At 45.6% G+C, this 24,858-nt stretch overlaps 1 protein-coding gene across 1 annotated transcript in view; it reads left to right on the top strand.

Moving 5' to 3' along the window:
• Positions 1 to 24,858, top strand: part of FER1L6 (fer-1 like family member 6) — a 133,379-nt gene that overhangs the window by 21,720 nt on the left and 86,801 nt on the right. Inside the window, exons 7-15 of the mRNA XM_030304364.1 lie at positions 3,390 to 3,468; positions 4,950 to 5,106; positions 5,699 to 5,885; positions 7,549 to 7,741; positions 9,258 to 9,610; positions 14,583 to 14,691; positions 15,685 to 15,868; positions 21,113 to 21,233; positions 23,785 to 23,885. Of these exons, the coding sequence (XP_030160224.1) occupies positions 3,390 to 3,468; positions 4,950 to 5,106; positions 5,699 to 5,885; positions 7,549 to 7,741; positions 9,258 to 9,610; positions 14,583 to 14,691; positions 15,685 to 15,868; positions 21,113 to 21,233; positions 23,785 to 23,885 (1,484 nt within the window). The remainder of the gene's footprint in view (positions 1 to 3,389; positions 3,469 to 4,949; positions 5,107 to 5,698; positions 5,886 to 7,548; positions 7,742 to 9,257; positions 9,611 to 14,582; positions 14,692 to 15,684; positions 15,869 to 21,112; positions 21,234 to 23,784; positions 23,886 to 24,858) is intronic.

Raw genomic sequence — 24,858 nt, 5'->3', positions numbered from 1 at the left:
CTGCATAGACCCTTCCTCAGCCCTGCGGAGTGAAGCCCTGAGGCAGAATGACCTGCCTCCACGGATCATGTCTAACCAGCAGAGATAGAGAAGATTCTTGGTCTAGCCAACGATGCCTTACGAAGGTGGTCCACCACACGGAGGGCATGAATGGGAAGGGAAGGTGCCCGTGCTGAAGCCGTACTCGCCCAAATGAGAGAGCATGGGGGCCAGACGGAACTCACGCCAACCTCATGCCACTCACTGAAGAGACAGAGAGACCAGCGGGTGACAGACTGCATCTATCTCCCCCCTCTGAGAAATCACTACTTCTCCCAAGAAGAGGGTAGAGTGGTTATGCATCCCTGAGAGAGGCGGGGTGGGTGGGACAAAGGTTAGTGCTCTCCTCCTAGTGGTTCTAAAAGGACAGACCCTGTACTTTATGTGACAATGCAAGAAGCATGGAGAATGGGGAAATGTTTTCCTCCACAGTGACACCAACTCTAACCAGAATTTTAAGATGGCAAAAATTGTCTCAGAGACTTCCTTGCCTGTCCTTGTCACCCACATATTCTATTCTATTCTATTCTATTCTATTCTATTCTATTCTATTCTATTCTATTCGTATCACATCATATATTTGCTATTATATATATGCACAGTATTATATGTATAACATATGTAAATACTGCATTAAGTCTTAGGTAATAGTGGAATTATTATATTCTCTTTCTCAGGGGCACTTGAAGAATGTGACTCTTGAAGAATGAAAAGTTGTCAAGAGCCAAACATTCTTAATGTGAATTTCAGGCATGAGGACAAGTGTTGCAGAAGATATTTCAGGACCTGGGGCACGGCCCAAGACTTTGTTACATTGCATAGCCCAGGCGACCATCTGTTTGTGAGATGGGCAGTGTAGGTGGGTCCTAAGGAACTGTCTACATTTCAGACAAACAGTGACTAGCTAGATTTTTATACCGTAGCATAGATAAGGGTCACGACTGTCTGTAGGACAGTGGATTTTTAGACCGAGGACCAAAGCTAGTATTGCCTATCTTTGTTCCTCTAGCTTGAAAGGAGAGAATACTTTGGGCTCCCTGGATGACCCTTAGGGACAGAAACCAAAGATTTTACAGGGAAAAGTCCCTTGGAGGGGAGTGTTTAATACAAGTTTTTGGCTAGTCCATGAACTAAAAGTCAATGTGCCCCAACAAAATTGAACACGGGGGACGAAGGAGGGAGTGCAGTAAGCAGGGGCTATTGGGATGGCCAGGCTGTGACAGACCTTGGTGGTGCTAAAGACCATCTTCCCTTGACAAGCGGCCCCTGGCATGCAAGGCCCCAGCAGTCTGTGTGTGCCACTCCCTGAAGTCCTGGTAATCTAATGCTTGACCACACCAGGCTTCCCTGGCCCTAAGCCTGGGTGGATGGATGATTTGAAGAGGCCTCCTGTGTTATTTAAAGACCCTTTAAACAGGCTCATCCCATCAAGCCCACAGGGACCCAGATGCTTGTGACCTGACAAGAGAGCCTGAGTCAGGCTTGTGTTCTTGCTTGGGCCTTTGGGAAGCCACATTAGCAACTGTAAGCATAGGAGGTTTGGAGTGAGCTTTGTATGCGTGGCCTTAAATAACTCCTCCCCTGGAGCCAAGCTGTCTTCGCTTCCCCTCAGTTATCTTTTTTTCAATGTTTTTTTTTTTTTATTTTATTTATTTTTGGGACAGAGAGAGACAGAGCATGAACGGGGGAGGGGCAGAGAGAGAGGGAGACACAGAATCGGAAACAGGCTCCAGGCTCTGAGCCATCAGCCCAGAGCCCGACGCGGGGCTCGAACCCACGGACCGCGAGATCGTGACCTGGCTGAAGTCGGACGCTTAACCGACTGCGCCACCCAGGCGCCCCTGCCCTCATTTATCTTAACTCGCTTGTAAAGTTTGGACAAGGGAGCAAGGGTGGAAAGGGAGATGGGAAGGGCTGTCATTTCTTCATTTCCTGAAGTCCATTGAATTGATTTATTCTTATTGCCTCTGCCAAAGGGAGCTTAGAAAGCACAAAAGTCTCCTATTCATATACATCATTCAGTCAGTGAATCATTCATTAATTCACCGAATGTTTATTGAACATGTATGATGAACAAGGCCATGCATGTGGTGGGTAGGAGGAAGTAGGAAACTGTCTTTGATTCAAGGAACTCAGAATGTCATAGAAGGAAGCCCAGAGGCCATCTAGTCTAACTAGTAGGAATCCCTCTCACCACCTCCATGACATGGGGTTTTGGTGCACCTCGTGGTTATAGCCAGTGATGGGAGGTCACTATCTCCAGAAAAACCTATTCATTGCCAGAAAGTTCTGTTATAGAAGCCGTCCTTATAGTGAGCTGAGTCTCTCCTTCTGTGACTTGGAAACCACATGGGGAACTTACTCCCTATTATAGATGGCAGGATTTCCAAGATGGGAAAACATTTAAGTTACCATTACCCCTTCTCCACACCCCCAGTTTTCCCTTTTCTGAGTTGAAGGTTCAATTGCTCCTGCTTCTTCAGTAGTTTCCTATTCAGTGTGCCTCCTGGACCCGGTACCAGCTCTGCTGCTTTCCTTTAGAACTTCTGCATCTTTTTTTTTTTTTTAACATTTATTTATTTTTGGGACAGAGAGAGACAGAGCATGAACGGGGGAGGGGCAGAGAGAGAGGGAGACACAGAATCGGAAACAGGCTCCAGGCTCTGAGCCATCAGCCCAGAGTCCGACGCGGGGCTCGAACTCATGGAGCGCGAGATCGTGACCTGGCTGAAGTCGGACGCTTAACCGACTGCGCCACCCAGGCGCCCCGTAGAACTTCTGCATCTTGATAGCACTGCATTACAGTGTGTTGCTGTAACCAGCCAGGTACCCTGCTGACTTCTGATCAGATAAAATATTGAGGATGACCACCTCCCTTGTTCTGACTATTGTACTTCTCAAAGCAATATGTGATGAGTTCTCCGAGCAAGCTGTGAGCAGAGTGTTATGGAAGTTTAGGGGAGAAAGAGGACTTTCAGCTGAGGGGGATCAGGGAGGGCTGCTTGGAGGAGGTAATATTTGCTCTAGACATTGAAGGATGCGTAGAGTTTCAATAGGCAGAGATGGGTTGTATTAGAGCTTACTTTGGCTTAAAAATACTTTTCAAGACTGTGAGATTTGTTAGATGACCTTTGCTAGCTGAAAACCTGCCAGGAGGAACAGGTACAGGTGAGATAACTTCTGGCTGCCCTTTTCACTTGATGACCAAATGTCATTGTGCTCCAGATGAGTGAAGGCCAGACAAGCGTCAAGGTCTAGAATCCTCGCTGAGGTATCACGAACCCATTTCACAGATTTATCCTCAAAGAGAAATCTAGTGCGGCCGGACTCACTGCTCCATCTCTCCTCAGGTCTTTCACCACAAGCTGATAGGAAGCATACTGATCGGTTCCTTCAAAGTAGACCTGGGGACTGTGTACAACCAACCTGGTAAGAAAGCGTCGCTTCCCCATCTCTCCCTTACTCATCTCCAGTTTACCACACCTGGAGGTCAACTCATTCATTTGCCCGTCCACTGACCCATTCATTGAACAGTATGACACTGACCCATTCATTCAACAGTATCAACACCAATTACACAATCGGAGCAACACCTGGCCCTTTTCCTCAAAGTTCACAGTCTAATTGCAAAATTGTCTTTTATGTCCATATTTCTGAACAGTTCTCCCGCCAACAAATTCGATCTCATTTAGTGCTGTGCGGCAGACACAGGAAAGGTGACACACAGAGGTTCCACATTTGGACTCTGGAGCCAGATGGCATAGCTTCAACTTTTTTTTTTAATGTTTATTCATTTTTGGGAGACAGAGAAGGAGCGTGAGCAGGGGAGGGACAGAGAGAGAGAAAGAGAGGGAGACACAGTATCTGAAGCAGGCTTCAGGCTCTGAGCTGTCAGCACAGAGCCTGATGCGGGGCTCAAACCCACGAACTGCGAGATCATGATCTGAGCCAAAGTCGGACTCTTAAATGACTGAGCCACGTAGGCACCCCTATGGAGCCAGATGGCTTGGCTTCAAATTCCACCCTGCTGTTTCTGGTTGTGCAACCTTGGGCAAATGACTCGACTTCTCTGCACCTCAGTTTTCTCAGCTGAGGAAATGAAGATAAAAATAGTGCCTCCTTTCTGGGGTTGTTGCATGCCATATAAGGATTTGCTATGATAATCCTTATCCCTGATTTATAGAAATTGAAACTCAGAGAAGGCAGGTAATTTGCCCAAGGTCGGGAGTGGGTAAGTAACTGGGCCATCAACAAATACAGATCTTTTCTTACGAGGCCCCTTCTCTTCAAAAGTAGTTGCAACTCACATGAGCCCAGGGGGCCAGGCCTTGGGAGTGCTGTGGGTTAATATGTTAAGGGGTGCTTCAGGCTGTGGGGAACAGGAGGGCTCACAACCCACAGTGGCTACTCAGCTTCCTTACCACCTGCTGACATGTGGAAATGTGCATTCTGTATTGGCAGATCTAACGTTTTTTTTCAGATAAGCCAGAAGTCTAGATTTTGTAAGAGATTTTAAAGTTTGGATTGACAGTGTAGGCCAAACAAAAAGATCCACGAGTCACATTTACAGCCTGTGAAATAGTACTGACCTCTCTACTCCATTCATGTCCTGTCATAGCCGTTCATAGCCTGTCAAAGCTAGGAACCTGTCCAGGCAATTAGCACTGGGTTGGAGGCTTTCCAAATACCTGTGGCAGGTTGGAGAGAAAGACAGAGAAGAAGGTGGGAACAAAAGGAGAGGAGGGAAGGAGGGGAGGAGCGGAAGGAGGCAGCACGAGGCTGGGGAATACCCTGATGAGCTGCCCCCACCAGGGAACAGAGCTTGGGAGGCCTTGCGTGTGGGATGGAACTGGCTGCACCTGCTGGGTCCAGCCGTGCAGGGTATCTGAGCTGTCAGGACGCTTTTGCAGGTCATCAGTTCTGTGACAAGTGGGCCCTGCTCACAGACCCTGGCGACATCAGGACGGGCATGAAGGGGTACCTGAAGTGTGACATCAGCGTGACTGGGAGAGGCGACATCTTAAAGACCAACCCCAAAACCTCCGATGCCGAGGAGCAAATAGAAAAGTGAGGCGGGTCCATCCAGGGCCACTCAAGACAAATGAATGATATGCCCGAAGTTGATCTGTCTTTCCCCTCCCTCCCTCCCTTTCCTGGTGGGTACATGAGAATTGCCAAATTCGTGCCTTGTCCACCTGGGATTCTACTCTCTCAGAGGCACCAAGATGTGTCTTATCAGCAGTGTCACTAGCCTTTGGGAGATCAGCTTCTAGGACAAGGACAGCCTGTCTCCCCATAGAGATAAACTGTTCTTGAGTTCATCCTATTTATCTGGATTTGGTTGATTTTTCTTTGAAGGAATTATACTTTCAACCACTGGTTTATGAAATGGGAAGACTTAATGCACTTCTTTTAAGGTGCGGTGTGGAAGATGGCGTTCACTCTATAATTCGAGGACTGGAATGAGTTTGCATTCACTGTTTTCATATCCTTTGCTGCCACTTACACCACAAAGAAAACTCATTTTAGCGATGAATCCTGATCTTTTCAGTATTTTCTCCTATATCAGGATCCTTCTTTCTACGTCCAGATTGCTTCCACTTTTTCTGTTCTTTCAAGGGAGAGAGCTTTTTCTTTTTTGTTTTTGTTCCCCCTCAAGGAACCTCTTGATCCCTCAAGGGTTTCCATCAGAGAGACCCTGGGCCAGATTCTATGTGAGACTCTACAAAGCAGAGGAGTTGCCTAAAATGAACTCCAGCATCATGGCGAACGTCACCAAAGCATTTGTGGGTGACAATAAGGACCTTGTGGACCCCTTCGTGGAGGTCTCCTTTGCTGGGCAGATGGTAAGGAAACCTCGTCACCAACAACGGCAAACCCAGGCCAGAACTCCACTCTTTCCCCAGGACATTTCTAGTCAAATGAAATTAAGTTAAAATAAAAATTAGGAAGTGCCCTGCGAGAGAAAGCTTGTCACAAAAGGCATTGAATCATGTGGCAGGTAAGTGGGAGGGTGACCCACTTACTCTCTATTTGAGATCATAGAGAGGAACTATGGGGTATTATGGTTTAGGGCCTAGGCAGACAGACCTCCTTCCTCACCTCTGGCTACTTCTTCGAGCTGTTACCCAGGCTCTGTAGCATTGCCATCTGCCTCCCAACCTGCTCCCTGGGCTTCCCGAGTAGTCCTTGTCCTCTGTAAGCCTGGACATCTCTGTTCTCTGTTGTTCCCTACTCAAGAGCCATTGGAAGTACCGGGGCCTAAGCACATGGTCACAGCTTAATCCTTGTTGGCTGGACGTTGAAGCTTCAGCTGGCACATATGGTGTCTCTGTCCTTACAATATATGCTACCCTAACCCTCCTCTTGGCAGGGTGAACACTGGAGTATTTTTTACCTGAACCCCTTGACAGTCCTATAGAACGTCACCTCCATTTTTATGACGAGGAAACTGAGGTCCAGATGGGGGAAGTGCACAAAGCCCTTATAAAAGCCTTTTTATAAGACTCAAACTCAGGGTCTAACTATATGTGCTGCATTCCTAGAGATGCATGGAACAAGTTATGTTCATAACATGCATGTTGGCTTGATCTTGTAATCTTGTGATTACAAGGACTTCCAGAGGGCAGGACCCACCATTACTCCCTTTGTCCCTGATGCCTGGCATGGTGTCTGGTGCGGGGTAGGATGTCAGCACAGTATTCCTCCCTTATCTGTGGTTTTGCTTTCTGTGGTTTCAGTTACCCATGGTCTACCATGGCCTGAAATTATTAAATGGAAAATTCCAGAAATAAATGATCAATGAGTTTTAAATTGCACACTGTTCCAAATAGCGTGTTGAAATTTCACGCTATCCTGCCTCATCCTACCCTGATGTCAATCATCCCTTTGTCCGGTATATCCACACTGTCTATTGTTGGTCACTTAGTAGCTGGCCACGTTATCAGGTCCACTGTGGTGTTATGGCAGTACTTGAGGTCAAATAGCCTTATATTACTTAATAAGGGCCCTTGGATGCAGGAACAGTGATCCTGGCAATTCGGATACACCAAAGAGAAGCTATAAAGTGTTTAAGCGAAAGTTGAAAGTTCTTGACTTAATACTAAAAGGAAAGAAATCGTACGCTGAAGTTGCTAAGATCTATGTTAACTTTTATTAGGGTATATTGTTTTAATTGTTCTATTTTATTACCAGTTATTGTTGGTAATCCCTTACCGTGCCTTATTTATAAATTAAACTTTATCATAGGTATGTACATAAAGGAAAAAGAGTGCATCTCAGGTTCTGTCTGTGGGTTCAGGCATCCACCGGTGTCTTGGAATCCATTCCCTTGTGGGTAAGGGGAGGCTACTATAATGTTCCTGGGTACAACATATTTCCATGGGTATTGGGTGGAAGCAGGTTCATTATGTCTGGCAACTTGGTTTGCCAGTTGGCTTAAAGTCAGGTCAGGTCAGTGACATCTATCATTTCCTTCAACAGCTCACATCCTGCTCGCTTTGTTTTTAGGGGCGAACTACAGTGCAGAAGAACTGTGCTGATCCTGTGTGGCACGAACAGGTGGTCTTCAAGGAAATGTTCCCTCCTTTGTGTCGGAGGGTAAAACTCCAGGTGTGGGATGAAGGCAGCGTGAATGATGTCGCACTGGCCACCCATTTCATCGACCTGAAGAAAATCTCCAGTGAACAGGACGGAGATAGAGGTAAAGCCTCATCTGTCTGACTTGGAAATGAGGCCACAAAATAATTGGTTTGAAGCCCTCGTCCTTAAAACAAGAGGATTGGAGCAGGCAGTGTGGTAGGCACTTGTAAGCTCTGTGTGGTTTGTGGTGTGGGTTTAGGGCAGTAGGTCGAGCCGGGCTGTGGGAGCCAGGAGGCTTGGTCCTGGTCCCAGGTCTTCCACGAACATTGCTGTGTGGCCTTGAGGAGTCACTCCCTCTCTTTGGGCCTTAGGTATCTTAAATGAAAAATGAAGGGTTTAGATTAGATCAGATGTTGACAGGCTATGGTCCACGGGCCACATCCAGCCTGCCAAATATCTTTGTATGGCTCACAAGCTAAGAATGGTTTTAACGTGTTTAAATGGTCCAAAAATACCGTCCCCCCAGCTCAGTGAGAGGAGCGCATGGTCAGGAGTATTGCAGGAAGGTGCTGCTGACTGTGCATTGAGAAAGCCAGGGAGGGAATAGAGAGTCCCAGCTAATCCATCAGTCAGGAGAAGGGACTTCTACTCTTTATTTGCAAAACCTAAATGAGCCGGTGATAACTTTCTAAATATCTCCCCAAACCCCTCCATACTTAAAATCCCAAGGCAATCTTTCTCTGCATTACATATCTGTGTTAATTGATAAATATACTTATACACATATATGTCTGTGTATGTGTATATATGCACGTGTATACGGAAGGCTTAACTTAAGCAGAAGACAAGGTTTACATGGTTTTTTTTTTTTGGCCAGTCACAGTGTGACACCATAGAAGAGCCTCAATAAATACCCATTGTTTAAGTCTCCATATCCTGGAAGGGTTTGCCACGGGATTGTTTTATGCAGAACACACACCCCGCCCACCTTCAGAATTTCTCAACTCGACGTTAACATGTTTTACTCCAACTTTCCAGGAACATCTTGATGGTATTCAAAGACAGGTATAAAAGTGTTTTCAAAATTAGACATCAGGGGCCATAAAATCTTTTTATCCCTTTTAACACAATATCTCTGCTTCTTAAAATTGACCCTCCTTTGGGATAAAATCTCTCTCTCTCTCTGCCTGATTCCTCTCCATGCCTCATCAGCCTGTTTTATTTGTTCTTGAAACGCAAGGTAAATCTCTTTCTTAGCACTTACAGATATTTACCGTTTAATACTCCTTTCTGCTCTGTTCTCCGCTGGGCTCTGTGTTTAGCACCCACACAGTGCCCGGCACATGTTAGGAGTCAATAAATATTAGATGAGTGAATGAACCGACAGCGATGCATGTGGGCATTCATAGTATCATTACAGCTGTGAACAGGTTTAAACATGTGCATGCAAGGACTAGAAAGAAATACAGCAAATATAGCAAAATGGCAATTGTGGCTCTTTGGGGGATGGGATATTCTATAAATATTTTCTCTTGCCTTTTCTGTATATTTTACATTCTACACAGGCATGCACGATGTTCATAAAGCAAGAAATAATCAACTTGCTTTACCGGGCAACTAAAGCTTGGTTTTTGTAGGCTTTCTACCGACCTTTGGACCTGCCTGGATTAACCTGTATGGCTCACCCAGGAACCACAGTCTGATGGATGACTACCAGGAACTGAATGAAGGCTTTGGAGAAGGTGTGTCGTTCAGGGGCAGAATCTTGGTGGAAATTGCTGTGGAGATCCTCTCAGGAGGGGCACAGGAATCTAAGTTTTCCAAGGCATTCAAGGAGCTCAAGTCGTCTTCTAAGGACAAAGACTCCAAGTCTTCCAAAGGCTCCAGTAAAGACAAGGATGATAAGACCGATGGTGGAAAATCCCAGCAGGCTTCAGACAAGACCAACTCAACAGAGGTCGAGGTGGAAACTTTCGATGCACCCCCTGAGGTAGGTCTGAGCACTGCCCTTGTGAGGTGGAGCCCAGAGTGGAAGCATCACCGGCCAACTGTTCCCATGGGCTCCCAAAGGCATGCGCAGGTCTCCCTCCGCAATCCGCTGCCTCTTCCTGACACGTCCCAGTCATCTGCTCGTGATAAGTTCCTCCAGTGTCCCCCCAACACACAGATTCCAATGGGAACCAAAGGAAAGGGAAATAAAAGTGTTCTAGGAGACCTGGTGGAAGTAGGTGGTGGGGGGATGGACTGAACTCCACACATGACCTCATTTTGTTTAGTTTGTTAGAATAGCATATGCTCTGGTTGTGAGGCATTGTGGGACAAGGAATGAAGAAGAGGAAGAGTGGGTGACAAGTTGGGATACAAGAACTTGAGAAACCTATTGCCCTGCCCAAGCCTGAGGCGGGGGGGGCGGGAATCACAATTCAAAGGAATGCCTATTTCTGTGTATTACTCAATATTAAGCATGTTAGTATTTTTTCCAGCCTGCTTCTGTATGATGCGAAAGAGATCTGGGTCACCAAGATGAATACTAACTGTGAATATCCCCTCAACTGTTTAGATTAGTAAGAGTAATTTTTGGTTAAGCAAATGAAGGAACTTATGTTTTGTTAGTAGCAGAAGTGAGTAGATTCCAGCTCTCAACTTGGATGATCTACCTCTGGGGGTGTATCTCTCAGGTCAACCAGACACTCACTTTGGGTGGGGAAGCGAGGTGATGGCTGGTCTGGGTCGGCTTAGCCCTGGTAGAGCCGATTATTTTTACTGCTGGGATCCAATACATCTTAAGATACAGTGTGGGGGAGAGGTTGGAGCCCAGAGTTGGAAATCTTGGAGATTGGTTCTATTCATGGCTCTGATAGTAGCACCTCTCAATGTTTTCAGTTTTCTTATCACCACAATGCGGTAGTAATAGTCTCTCTGTGATAGTCATCTCCTGGGGGTAAATGAGGGAATGCCTGTAAAATAGTCAGCAGGGTTCTTTGCGCATACATGGTAGGCAGGCAATACATTTGCTGTTGCTGTGACCAGTGTTTCTATGGTTTGTTCCCACTACAAGCGGGCAGCTATTTAGAGCTCTCTACCCTGTTGTTTGGACTTACTTTGGGTATTTCGTGGACCTCTCCTGCTCTCCCTTATGAACTTGTATATTGGGAAATATTCTTTGTAAATGTGTACTGTCAGTTTGTTGTGTTTAAGATTGACATTGCCTTGATGTGATTGTATTATGTGTATTTTTTCAGAATATATGGCAACTTTGGAAATGACATTTTTTGGACTTGGCCAGAAACTGTGGGTACCTTAAGTAGCCACCCATGCCAATATCCCCTGTATCTGACTCCGTGGCAATCTTTCCTACTGTTGAGAGACTGGCCATTCTTTTCTAAACAGAAATTGCCAAGTAGGAAGGGCCTAATAGAAGATTTTCTCAACCCAAGTCAATATCTTGAAGATATTTTGCTAATACCATCTGAAAAAAAATTCTAGCTGAAAGCAAGGGCATCTGGGAATTCTCATAGAGTGTACATTTTCTACAAGGCCAAGGGCCCATCTTGGCTGTTGTGTAGAAGGAGGTAGGGAAGAGAAATTCAGGTCTCATTCAAACCCTTACTTTTCCTTCTCTTTTCATCTTTGCTTCTTGTTTGTGGTCAGTTTCTTGCTGGGTTTATTAGTTATCTTTCACTATCTAACAATCACCCCCAAATTTAGCAACTTAAAACAAACATTTATTTTCTCTGCGGATGAGGAATTTGGGAATACCTTAACTTGGTGGTTCTGGCTCCGAATTTTTCATGAGGTTTCAATCAAGATGTTGGCAGGGGCTGCAGTCATCTGACAGCTTGACTGGAGCTGCAGGACCTACTTCCAAGATGGCACACTCACGTGGCTGTTGGCAGGAGGCCTCAGTTCCTCACCGCATGGACCCTTCATTAAGTGCTTAGTGTCTTCATGGCAGCTGGCTTCCCCTTGAGTGGAGCAGGTGATCCAAGAGACAGCAAGGCAGAAACTTCGATGTCTTTTATGACAAAATCCATAGAAGCCACACACTGATATGTATGACACATTCTAATTGTTAGAAATGAGTCACTTAAGCCCCGCCCACAGGGGAATTAGGGAGGTGAATTGGGCTCCATCTTTTGAGGGGAGGATTTTCCAAGAATTTGTGGACATATTTTAAAACTACAATATTGGGTTTCTACCTTCCCCAGAGCCTCAATAGCCCAGAGCTCACCTTACCAACATGGTGAGGTCACCTTCTTATATCATCTTCTTGTTTAGCTCACCAGGGTCCTGAGCTCTTCTCTCCCTTGCTGCAGCCACGCTCTCATTGCATACCTGGACAAATGAGATCCCATGATTCTGGTTTTTCCAACTTACCCTCATCACTGTCATCAAAGCTTATCTCCCTATGCCAAGCTTTCACAGAGCATAGCTAATCTAACAGATGATGTGCTCATTTTTTTAAATTGTGTAAACACGTACTGAGTAGCTTCTTGTTTAAACATCATCCTCAATATTGGTAGGAATACATGTAGAGTCTGACTCCATGGAAATTATGATACAGAAGGGGAGGTAAGATATACAAAATAAATGTACAGGAAATAAAAAGTGATATGTGCAATAATGAGCTACAGGTAAAGTGCTGTTATTTCCTGGAGTGAGTGAAGTATAATAATTAAAATGCCGGGTTCCCAAGCAAGACAGCTGGATTTTAGATGTGGCCGAGTGGCGCAGCCTCTGGAGAAACATTGCCTCTGAATCTTCGGGCAAGTGACTTGAGCTCCTTCTGCTTATTTCCGATAATAACCTCTACTTCATAGGCTCATAGTGAGGATTTAATGATTTAACATATGCAAAGTTCTAAGAACACAGCTTGGCACGTAGTAAGTGCTCAATAAATATTAGGCATATTTGGTAACTTTGAGCAGGTATTTTAACCTTTCAGACTGCATTGTCCTCCTATTTACACAAGTAGAATAAAAGCATCTCCCTCTTAGGGTGGTTATGAGAATTACATGAGATAGTAGGTAAAAGTCTTAATACCACATTTGACACGTATTAAGAGCTTAGTAAACATGACCGTCATCATTTTTTCCAGCTCAGGAATCAAGGTATGCTTCCAAAAGAAAGGACCGTTTGAGTTAGACCTGGAAGGATGGTTGGATTAAGAGATGAATTCTGTCTGTCGACGTACCATGAGTACCATTTTTGTGGCGTTTGCGTGTATAGGCTTTATACAAGGTGCTCCATGTGGATGGTCTCATTTCTGCCTCTGTAGGTCCTATGACAAAGTTGGTTTCACAGACAGGGAAAATGACACCCAGGCAGTGGACATGACTTGCCTGAAGTCAACCAGCTAGGAAGTAGCAGGGTTGGGATTTGAAGAAGGGTTTATCTGGCTAAGGAGGCTGCCATCCCTTTTCCAGTCTACATGGCTTTCGTTCCCACCGGGTCTCCAAATCCTTTTTAACCTCCTCCCAGAGGGTAAACTTGGCCCCAGGAAGGTGAGATATGTGGCTCTATTATAACCAGTGGATACAATGGCAGCAGGTGGGAGGGCTGTGTGCTTTGTGACTAAGATCCAACATGGGGCCCCCACCCTGTCCAACATTTTCTGGTCAGTAGAAACATTTCCTCTTAAGCCCAACAGCAAGGAGGCTCCTGTGTGAAGGAAGGATCACCCTTTGAGACCTGTTGGCTCTCTGTGGGACAGGGTTCAGGGCTCTTGACTGAATGGGGCTCTTCAGCTCTAAAGCCACAACTGCTTCTTTTCCTTGGATGAACCTTATTGGTTTTTCCATGGAACGTAACAAATCCAGCTGCGAAACCAGGAAGCCCAGACTGTACGGCACTACATCCAGGCTCTTTACTCAGAAACGTGATGCTGTGTCTGAGCTACATCTGCTCCCTGAACCGTCAACTTGTTCCGCATCAACAGGGGTCCTCTCCAGACTGTGTGGTTACCTTGGCATGGCTCCTGGCTTGTGACCTGTCATGGTCCTCTCTTCCACAATGTAGGCTCCTTGAGGGCAGTCTTGGTGGAGACCAGACCTCAAATCTTGGCTGGCTTTAACTTGCTGTGTGACCTGGGGAAGCCCCTTAGTCTCTCTGAGCTTTAGTTTATTTGGATGGAAGGCAGTTGGATCAGATGAACTCTAAAGCCCTTTTCAGTGGAAAAGCAGCTGTGATCCCGGGACTGAGCACCCTCATGCCAGGAATTGCAGTGCTGATAGCTCGTTCTGGATGCACTGGATTGGCTGATGCTCACGCGAGTACCTGGCCCTCCCGTCTCTTTCGTTTGGGCTTGTGTTGTTTGGGGAGTAAGGTCTGTCTTTGAGCAGCACCAAGGCGTTGGGTTAGCACATGTCAGAGCCCCAAGCGCACTGGGTCTGTGATCGGAATACTTGGGAAAGTCACTAAACCTAACCTTAAGTTTAGTTTCCTCAGTTTCCTTACCTATAAAATGGGAATGATCCAGATTTTGACCTCTCGAGGTTCTGAAGAGGAAAAAACATAATGTATCTTGTCATCCTGTATAATCCATAAAAAGATGCTCCAACGTGAAGGTCTGATCCTGTGACTCTGTTTTCTAAACGGCTGTTCGCCTGAAGGCGATTTCAGACCTGTGTTTTAACAATAGCACCACAGAAAGATGCACATACCAACCTTTGCCTTTAAAATAAAAAAAAAAAAAAAAGATTTTAATCACAAGGTAGGAGCTCAGAAGGTTGACATTACATCATTCTAGATAAATGGCTGGATTTGGACGTGTGATTTGTAGGTCCTGGTTCCTGCCTGTCTGATTAGTAGGGAAATGATGTGCCATTTCAGGCTAACACTGACATTCAGAAAATGCCTGAAATGCCTACAAATCACCCTGGACCAGTTAACATCACTAATTCAGCTTATTGGTAATAAAAAAAATAGATCCAGGCCTGTATAATATTTTTTTCTTTCTATAGATTATACCAGAAAAATATGAGGAATTTTTACTCTTTGGAGCATTTTTTGAAGCTACCATGATTGACCGGAGGATTGGAGATAAACCCATTAGCTTTGAAGTTTCTATTGGTAAGTACAAATACATGCAGTGCTTGGCACATGGCATTGACTTTATACCTATTTCTTGAATAAATGAGCTAGTGTCTTACATGGAGATGATAGAATTCTGGTGGAAGTTTGCATCTCAGAAAGAAATGAATAATTCTTCATTTAGCGTCAATATGTAAGGGATAGATTTATTTTCATACTTTAATAAAAAGGACTAAGAGTATAGTTTGGATTCAGACAGACTTGGATTACTAATCTTGGTTCCATTACGCCTAGGCCCACTTAATTTCTCTGAGTCTCAGTTTCTTCATCTATAGAATGGGAATAATAATTCCTCATAGAGCTATTGCAAGAGTATAGTGAGTTAATACATGCCAAGTCCTGTGCATATTGTAGTTGCTTTTTTTAAAAAAATTTTTTTTTCAACGTTTTTATTTATTTTTGGGACAGAGAGAGACAGAGCATGAACGGGGGAGGGGCAGAGAGAGAGGGAGACACAGAATCGGAAACAGGCTCCAGGCTCCGAGCCATCAGCCCAGAGCCCGACGCGGGGCTCGAACTCCCGGACCGCGAGATCGTGACCTGGCTGAAGTCGGACGCTTAACCGACTGCGTCACCCAGGCGCCCCTGTAGTTGCTTTTATTGTAACTCTCAAAGATCTTCCTGGATTGATGCACATCTGGGAAAACCTTTCCAAGAAAGAGCATTCTATTAGAGAATGGCTTGATTCATATTGGGAGCATCTCCTTTACAGGAGCAGAAGGAAGTGGAGATGGAATCCAGGTAACTTGTGACTTGAGTAGTTTTTGCAAAAGAGAACATAAGATGGGTGAAGGTGATGGCTCGTCGTCATTGTCAATCTCATTTGTTTGGTCTGACTGTCATTCTTCCCACCTTCATACTGAGATCTTACTTCTCTGCCCTGCAAGGATATGACCGTGGACCCCCTAGGCCAAGTAGCCTGATTCTGCTTGTTGATACCTGGCCTCTCTCCCCTTGCTGCTGCCTCTATAGGTAATTTTGGGAACCTGCTTGATGGAGGGTCCCATCATGGGAGTAAGAAGAAGTCAGCAGAATCAGCTCAAGAAGACATCCTCCCATTGCTGCATGAAGGAGAAGGGGGCGCAGCCCATAATGGTGCCATCCCTATGGTCTCCACCACTCACCCAGAGAAGCCACTTGTGACAGAAGGGAACAGGTAGGGGACACAGCAGGGCAGAGCATCCAGGGTTCTGACAGTGGGAGTCCGACCTGTTTCTGGGACTGTTTGATTCAGTTCTTCCCTAAGATCAGAAACATCATGATTATTTTTTTTAAATCTCAGTTATGGGAGCAAGGCACAGGCAAGGGCAACATGGTCAGTGTCACTGTACTGAATCTTTCGTGACATGTTGACAACTCTCCAAATGCCACATCCAGGTAATTCATCTAAGGGCAGGACGATGATGATGATTGTCATATCTATAACTGTGAAGCATAACCAGGTAGGAAGGTCAGAATTTAGCATTTCAATCCAAATCCTGTTAACAGTTACTATACTCATCTGAACTCTGTGCTATTACGTATATTTATTTTTGACAGAGAGAGAGAGAGAGAGAGAGAGACAGAGCATGAACAGGGGAGGGTCAGAGAGAGAGGGAGACACAGAATCTGAAACAGGCTCCAGGCTCTGAGCTGTCAGCACAGAGCCGGACACGGGGCTTGAACTCACAGACCGCGAGATCATGACCTGAGCCGAAGTGAGACGCTCAATCGACTGAGTCATCCAGGCGCCCCCATGAGCTCTGTGTTATTATGTAAACTCAACTCAGTGGGATTATTGGATACATCATTTCTTATCTTGTTTCTGCCACAGTCAGACTGAAGAACTCAAAAAACAACTGTCAGCCACCAAAAAAAAAAGACCATTTCAGAAAGCAGCTGGGGCATCTCCATGCACACTCACTGATCTTTAACCCACATAAACTTTCAGCATGCAAAGAGAAGTAAAATTCTAGAATTCTGTTGGAAGAAAGTGGTGTCGAGCACCCACCAAGTGATTTGTGAGAGGAAGGGGAAGTCACACACAGCGAGGGTCTTCTGTGTTCTGAGCCTTGGGCCATGAGGAAGAGCTTTAGGATCTCATCGGGTTCTCCTGAGAGAACGTAGTACCCCCCCCTTTGCCCGTGAGGAGATTGGAACATTGCTAGCGCTCGTCACTCTCTCTGCTCTTCCCGACCTAGACACGGCTTTCCGAGCACTGTCAGCATCACAAGGACTCCATGTGCATTTCCCCAGACGGCCCTCTTCCCTGAGCAGCAGATCCAGACAGCCTCCACTTGGGTGTCCCAAAGTTGTTCACCAGGCTCATGGCCTTCACAGACAACTTGGCTGCTCTTCCTATCTTTCCCATCTCATGGACTGGTCGTCCCGCTCTCTGAGTCCTCTGAACCACCAATCAGAGAGTTATCAGCTGTCCTCTTCCCCTTCCTTCCCGCATCTAGTCAGCAATGAAGTCTGGTAAAGTTTGGCTCTCAAGTATTTCTCGTATCGATTGTCATCTCTTTAATTTTGGCCATTGGCATCTTTGACCCGGATTATCCTATAAATCTCCAACCTGGCTTGGATCTTCAAGAAATTCACCAGACTCTCTGTCAGAGCCAGTTACTCCCTGAACTGACATCATTCATCGGCTGCCTGTGGCTTTCAGGGTTATTTTCAGAGGCCACAGCTTGTTGCCTCAATCCCCATCGACTTCTCTACCACCGTCTCCAGTCACGTCCCAAACTCCGCCTTTCCTCCGGCCACACTATGTCTCTGATGGTTCTCCAAATGTGTCCTGCTGTTTGCTGCTTCTGGGCCTGTGAGGATGGTCTTCCCTCTGCCAGGCAATAAGCCCTCTCCTCAGAACTGTTGGCTCCCGTTACCCTTCAAGGCGAAGCCCACATTCCCTTCCCTGAATCCCAAGTCTGATTTGGATTTCTAGACTCCCCTCCACCAAGCACCAATCACATTGCATTAAGATGTTTTTACTTGTCTGTCTCCCTATTAGACTGTGGACACTCTGAGGGCAGGGACCGTGTCTTATTTACCTGTGTATCTGCTCCTTTCTAAAGCCTAGAACACAGTAAATCTTCATAAATGTTTTGGAATGAGTTAAGGAATTACTATAGCTGGGTTTGCTACAAGGTACTATGGAGGCAGAGAGAGGAGGCAGGTAACTTACTTTCCCTGGGGAGGAGGTGAGGCGTTGAAAAAGGGCACAGAAAAGGTGACATCCTAAAAGGTGAGAAGGGGTTTAAGCAGTGAAAAGAGAGTATTTGGGACAAAAGTAAAAAAAAAATCTTAATTATTCATCCCCTCATTTTTAAGTGTGCCCTATATTTTCTAAATCCTGTCCCTCCCATGGACCACCTTCTTTGGGATGTTTTTTTGCTCTCTGGCAGGCATAGTTAGTTGTAAACCCTCCTTTCCACACACCAACAAGGATCCCAAACTTGGGATGGCCTTTGATGGCTTCTCTGTCTATTCTCAGAACTGAGGAGATCAATGAGTGGGTCCTATAACTGGATCTGCAACCTAGGGAAACGTTTCTGGAATACTCAGAGGCACTCTGCATCCTTTCACTGGAACCAGGCAGTAAAAACCTCCCCACCTTGTTGAACTAGACCATTGGTGACTATGGGTGAGAATGTCAGGAGATCTACTGTGAGAATGGTTTGGGAGGAGATGAGAAGTCTCAAGGCACCCTTGGATGGACTTCATATTAGTGCTGGCCAGCGGGATCAAGGAGACCCAAATGAATCATGCTAATGTTTCCTGGGCTTTCTGTCTCTCAGAAATATTCCTCATATATTGAGGCTCTGCCTACCTAGTGGCAAACCAGGGTGGCAGTAGCTAAACTGAAAGATCCTGTGTCTATACCACACCCATATGTGCGTGCACACACACATGCTTGCACATGCACACGGTCACGCAATTGATTTGTGTGTTGCCTTCATTAAAATAAATTAAACTCCTTGTGTTTGGTCTCGGCTTTCCAGTTTTAGAAAGCACATGCATTCACCTGCAATTTATGTATTAGGCTGGAGTTCAGGAATGAGACGAGAGCACAGGACATCCCATGGCAGTTCGTCATCTCCTTCTCAGGGCTCTAGGGCTACCCTTGCCCAAAGTCACAAGCCTGGTCTGGTGTCAGAGCAGCCATTCAAACTGGCAGCCTTCTCTTTCCACTGGCAGCACGGTGCCCTCATGGTGCCCTCCCATCTGCTGTGCTCCATCTGTACTGTTTGCCAGAGACCACAGCATCACAGTCCCAGACCCAGTAAGACTAGGAGGACTCTGGGAATCAAAGAGGAGAAGGCCCTGAACATCATTAGCACAAAATAATCTGAACCACAGAAACCTTGGAACAAAGGACAAAGTCTGGGTGAGAATGTATTTCGTAGGATTCTTGGTGCAGTAATTTTAAAGGAGATGAAAGCATTTTACTTTCTAACTTTTTAATTTATTTTTTTTTGTTCTCCTGCTGTAATAACAACCCCAGTCTCAGCCGAGAACTAATTTGGCTTCTCTTCTAAATGGACACCTGCTGGTTTATCTTCTACAGAACAGACAACGGACACCTTTGCTACTTTTATGGTCTCCAGAAGAAATTTGGGTTGGAGAGCTAAAAAGAACAACCATCCATTCTTTCAGGCTGAAGTTCTCTTCAGCTTTTTGGAATGGAAACAGCTTTCTCTCCCTTGGTCTCTCCTCTGTCTGCCTCTATGGGTGTGTGACTCCAAACTCTGTCCATGTTTATCAAACTCTGTCCATGTTTATCACCCTGCCCATTTTGAGAACTTTGCCTTGGCCTTCCTGTCACATTTCTCTTTTCGCGGTCCCAGATGTTTCTGGGAAAATTAGAGGGGCTTGGGGAAAACCTAGTCAAGAATATAGCTGCCGTGGGGCGCCTGGGTGGCTCGGTCGTTTGATGGTCTGACTTCGGCTCAGGTCATGATCTTGCAGACTCTGGGTTTGGGCTCTGCGTCAGGCTATGTGCTGACAGCTCGGAGCCTGGAGCCTGCTTCGGATTCTGTGTGTTCTTCTCTCTCTTCCCCTCCCCCACTAATGCTCTCTCTGTCTCAAAAGTAAATAAACATTAAAAAAAAAAAAAAAGAATATAGCTGCCCTTAGGGAATATCAACTTTTTGCCACACTTCTCCCACCTTACCTGCCTTACCCCATCCCTTTCCTCCCTGGGAGCCAAAACTGACAAATTAGTTCCTTCTTTTGTGTCTTCAATCTCTCACTGTTAGCTGTCTTTTTTTTTTTTTTTTTTTTTTAATTTTTTTTTTTTTTTTTTTTTTCATCTTTTTTTTTTTTTTTGTTTTTTTGGGGACAGAGAGAGACAGAGCATGAACGGGGGAGGGGCAGAGAGAGAGGGAGACACAGAATCGGAAACAGGCTCCAGGCTCTGAGCCACCAGCCCAGAGCCCGACGCGGGGCTCGAACTCCCGGACCGCGAGATCGTGACCTGGCTGAAGTCGGACGCTTAACCGACTGCGCCACCCAGGCGCCCCTCACTGTTAGCTGTCTTATTCTCATCAGCATCTAAGCATATCCAACTGCCACCCTTAAACACTTCCTTTGGCTCCACATCTCCCCATCTGGCTACTTGCTATCCCTCTTATCCCTTCTTAGCCAAGTAGGTAACCTGCATTATCAGCACCATGGCCTGGAAATAGTACATATTTGATTCATGGATGGATGGATGGATGACGGGTGGATGGATGCATGAATGCATAGATGCATGCATGGGTGGATGGGTGGATGCATGGGTAGATGAATGCATGAATGCATGCATGCACGGATGGATGGACAGATGGATGCATGGATGGATGGATGGATGGCCATATGGTTGCTGCAGTTTAGATTCTTCATCCTAATTAATAATATATTATGCTCTTACAGTTTTATAGCAATTTCATTCACATCTGTTATCTCAATTTATTTTCACACAGTGGATAGCTTACAGACATTAAAATGAAAATGTTGGTTTTTCTCTCTCCTCTCCTCTCCTCTCCTCTCCTCTCCTCTCCTCTCCTCTCCTCCCCTCCCCTCCCCTCCCCTCCCCTCCCCTCCCCTCCCCTCTCCTCCCCTCCTCTCCTCTCCTCTAAACTAGAAAGAGAAGTTCCTCCTTGAAGAAGCCTTGCTTGATAAACCCTGCCCCCTGGTGCTCAGCTCTAGGCTTTGTCCTGCATCTGATGGCGGTAGCTGTTAGTACCTTTCCATTGTAGCCATATATCTGTTCATTGTTTATTGTTCATGGGTCCCCAATTAGAACACAGTGAATAATTTGATTGGTTTGTCACCACCCTTCCCCACCCCACAAAGACCATACAAAACATGAACATGTGGCTGGAATTGCCTGAAAAATACCAATTGCCAACTAACTTCAAGACCTAACCTGTTTTCACAGGAATTACAACTATTTGCCTTTTGAGGCCAAGAAGCCCTGTGTCTACTTTATCAGTTCTTGGGGAGACCAGACGTTTAGGCTGCATTGGTCCAACATGCTGGAGAAAATGGCGGACCTGCTGGTAGGTGACTCTCACAGGTGATGGATTTGAACATTGGGCAGCTGGAGGCCAAAGGGACCTTTTCATTCACACAGCAGAGGGTCTTGACCTTAATTTAAATGCAAATAAATTGTGGCTGCTACATGAGGGCACATAGTTTCTACCTTCTGGACCTAAGGGAATGAGAATATGTTTTGACTTTAAGTAAAACTGTCCGGATTAGAATCTCTGTTCTGCTTCTTAACATTATAGGACCTAAGGATAGACTGTTTTCCTAATCAGGATATTAGGGCAGGAGATAGACAACTTTCTCACAGAACTGCTGGAGCCCGGCTTCAACTGATAGAAAATCCTACACCCTTCCCATGGCAGAGAATTGCCTATACGGTGAAGTCCTGCCACTTCTCCAGTCCGGCCTCTCACATACTTTCTCCCTTGTTCCAAGTGCACTGGACTTTTTGTTTCTCGAAGAAACCAAATTCCTTTATGCCTCATAGCCACCTCCATGATGTTCTGTCTGCCTGAGCTACTTTTCCCTCCACGCTTTGCCTATGTAACCCCTTAACCTCCACAGCACAGTTTCAACTACTTCCTCAGAGAGGCCTTCTGACTTCTCCCCCTTACTCTCTCCTGTAATACCCTGTGCTGTACTTTCAGGCCTCTCCGGATTTTACAATTGATTGGTGTGTTTATTTGGTCAATAACCATTTCCTACTGTTCTGTGGCATCTGGCATAGTACCCGGCACCTGAAAGGGGCCAATAGTTATTTGACGGATTGAAGGGAAGTATTTATAACAGGGCCAACATACAACGGCTGCCAGATTGTTCCACCCAACCCCAGGGAGGAAGGCACCCCTGGGAACTCTGCTTCTCTGGGCTCTTGAGCCTGCCCTTTGTGGTTTCTTTGTGCCTGCTCTCATTATTTCTCTTCTCACACCACACAGCTCATTGGGGCACCCTCTACTTTCTGTCCTGCCATGCCTCACCAGGTGACCCTCTCATTCCATGAAAGCCTATGCTAAGGAAAGAACAAATTTCTCTCTCTCTTTTGCTTTATAATTCTGTCTCTAGTTGTGTGAAACAAAGCATTGCCTCTGGTCTTGGGGATTCCAGGCATCATGGAGATAAGAATCTGAGGGCGATTTGGTGTCACATTATGTGGAGGCCATAGACTTGCTTTGGAAGGCTGGTTTTGCTTCTCCTTCAGGCAAAATATCTTAGACAGTTTATTTATAGAATTAATCCAAGCAATGCAGCAGCGCTGGCCTGGAGGAGGGGTCCCTCTGGTTCTACAGGGTCTATCCCACTCCAGTAGGTAAACGCAGTTACCCGGCGCGGAGGGGCGTGGTTTGCTGTAGGCTGGTCCCGCCTCCACCGTGGGCCCAGCGGACCAATCCTCGAGGCCCCACCTTGGTGGTGGTGGGGAGAAAAATGGCATCCCCCCCAGTCTCTTCTCCACCACCCGGTGTCCCAAAGCACTCCTTTGGAGCCATCCTCATTGTGTCACGGTCGCAGACGAGACTCCTGTGTCCCGCCGCTTGACAAACCAAAGCAGAATGCCTCCCTAGAGGCCATAGCTGCCTTTACCATTCATTTCCAATTCCTTTCTCAGTGCCAGGATCCCTGCCATGGTTGGTGTATCATGCCTAACGTGACTGAATGTTTGTTTACTAAGCACTAGGCACCGTCTGAAGAAGTCCACACCTCTCTACGGTGGTGCTATAGGTGGGCACTCTTATCACCTGACTTTGCAGAAAAATGGGCATGCGGGGGTTAGTTCAGTCATAAGGATAGAGTCTGGATTTGAACAGACGTTGCTTGACCCTACACCTATATTTTTAACCACTCCACAATTTGCCTGTTCTTATAGTGAGGGGGAAAGAGGGAAACATATGTCCCCAGACATCAGACTTTGATGTGTAATACAATTTTGATAGATTCTGGCAAAGCAGTGATAACATGCCTTTTGAGTGCCGTATCCCTCCATTGAGTGCCACTGAATGGAATACTAGAATTTAGGCCTAAAAAGAAAAGTATGATTATTAAATACGCAAGCATAAAGCCACTGTCATATGCAACCTGTCCTCTTCTCCTATACCACCTCACCCGCTGCCCCAAACTCCTATAATCAGAAGAATTGATCCCCTTTATATCAGGATTATTCAGTATTACTATATTCCCATATAATCAATTGACTTGAACGTTGCTTTTGAAGTGTTTTATGTCATATCTAGTTTGATCTCCTTTGTTAGGTATTTCCTGACATGAGTTTCCCCCCACGGTAGACGCCAAATAAAGGATTCCCTGTTAGGAAATGATCTGGAATAGGAATGATGAGTTTGAGCAAGGCAGGAGAAGTCTTGTATTTGGACAGATTCCAATGAAGAAAAGGAAGTTTCAAAGTTAGAATGCAGCAGCATTTCCCAGTTTAGACACGAGAAAATGAGGGAAATCTTCCTTCATTTCTAAAACACAAAATCAGCAAAATATGTCTGAGATACTTCAATCAGGGTCTCCACTACAGTGTCTCCTTCTGCCCCTCAGCCCTCTACCCCTATGGTTTGTTTCCAGGAAGAAAGTATAGAAGAAGTGAGAGAATTGATCAAGATTTCAGAGAAAGCATCAGAAGATAAAATGAAGATGGTGCTCAGTGACTTCATCAGTCAAAGCAGGTACCGGGAGAACAGCTGGCATGTGGGTTGCTGAGCTTATATGGAATCAGCTTTTAATTACCTTAGAAAATAGTTGATTTCACATGCATTCAGATAGGCGTTTGATAGTGTTCTATCCATCTTTATTTCGTTCAGTAATTTAGCCGGCACTTGTGGGCTCACGGTTGCTTCCTGACACTTAACTAAAGCATAAAACAAAGGAAAAAAAAAAAAAAAAGAAGAAGAGGGATAAAAGAAAGACTCACTGCAGAGACTTTTTAATGAAGCAAGAAAAATGCTAGTAATGTTATGCCAAGCATGCGTCTACATCTGGTAGATACTCAGCAACTATTTGACAATTAGATTGGATAATAAATCAAATACTGTTTAGTAGAATTTTTTCAGATAACATAGCAAACACCAATTAAGGACTCTGATTCCAGGTGGCAATCAATAATAGTAAAAGATTTAAAAATAGAGTGTTTAGTTACCTATTATGGAGTAACAACTCCCAAATTTAGTGACTAAACAGTATGTATGATCTCTGTTTCTGTGGAGTCCAGCTGTGGCTTAGCCACAGTTTAGAGCCTCTCAGAGACGCCAATCAAGGCATGGGCTGGGGCTGCAGTTACTGAAGGCCCGGTGGGCGGGCTTCACCGCCAAGCCCACTCACGTGGTTTTTTGCCAATTCGGTTCTTCACGGGCTGGTGGATCGAGGACTTCAGTTCCCTGACTGCTTGTTGGCAGTCAGCCTCAGTTCCTCACCACGTGGGCTACTCCAGGCTCCTTCTCACGACATGGCGGCTGACTTCATCAGAATGAACAAGCAAGAAGAGTCAGAGCATGCCAGCAAGATGGAAGTCATGGTCTTTTGTAACCTAATCTTGGAAGTGACCCCCATCACTCTTGACATACTCTACTATGAGCAAGTCACTAGGTCCAGTGCACGTTCAAAGGGAGGGAATTACACAACGGCAAGAAAAGCAGGAGAAGG

Source organism: Lynx canadensis, chromosome F2, assembly GCF_007474595.2.
Source record: "Lynx canadensis isolate LIC74 chromosome F2, mLynCan4.pri.v2, whole genome shotgun sequence".
Classification (NCBI taxonomy): Eukaryota; Metazoa; Chordata; class Mammalia; order Carnivora; family Felidae; genus Lynx; species Lynx canadensis.
This window is presented reverse-complemented; position numbering and strand designations above follow the sequence as displayed.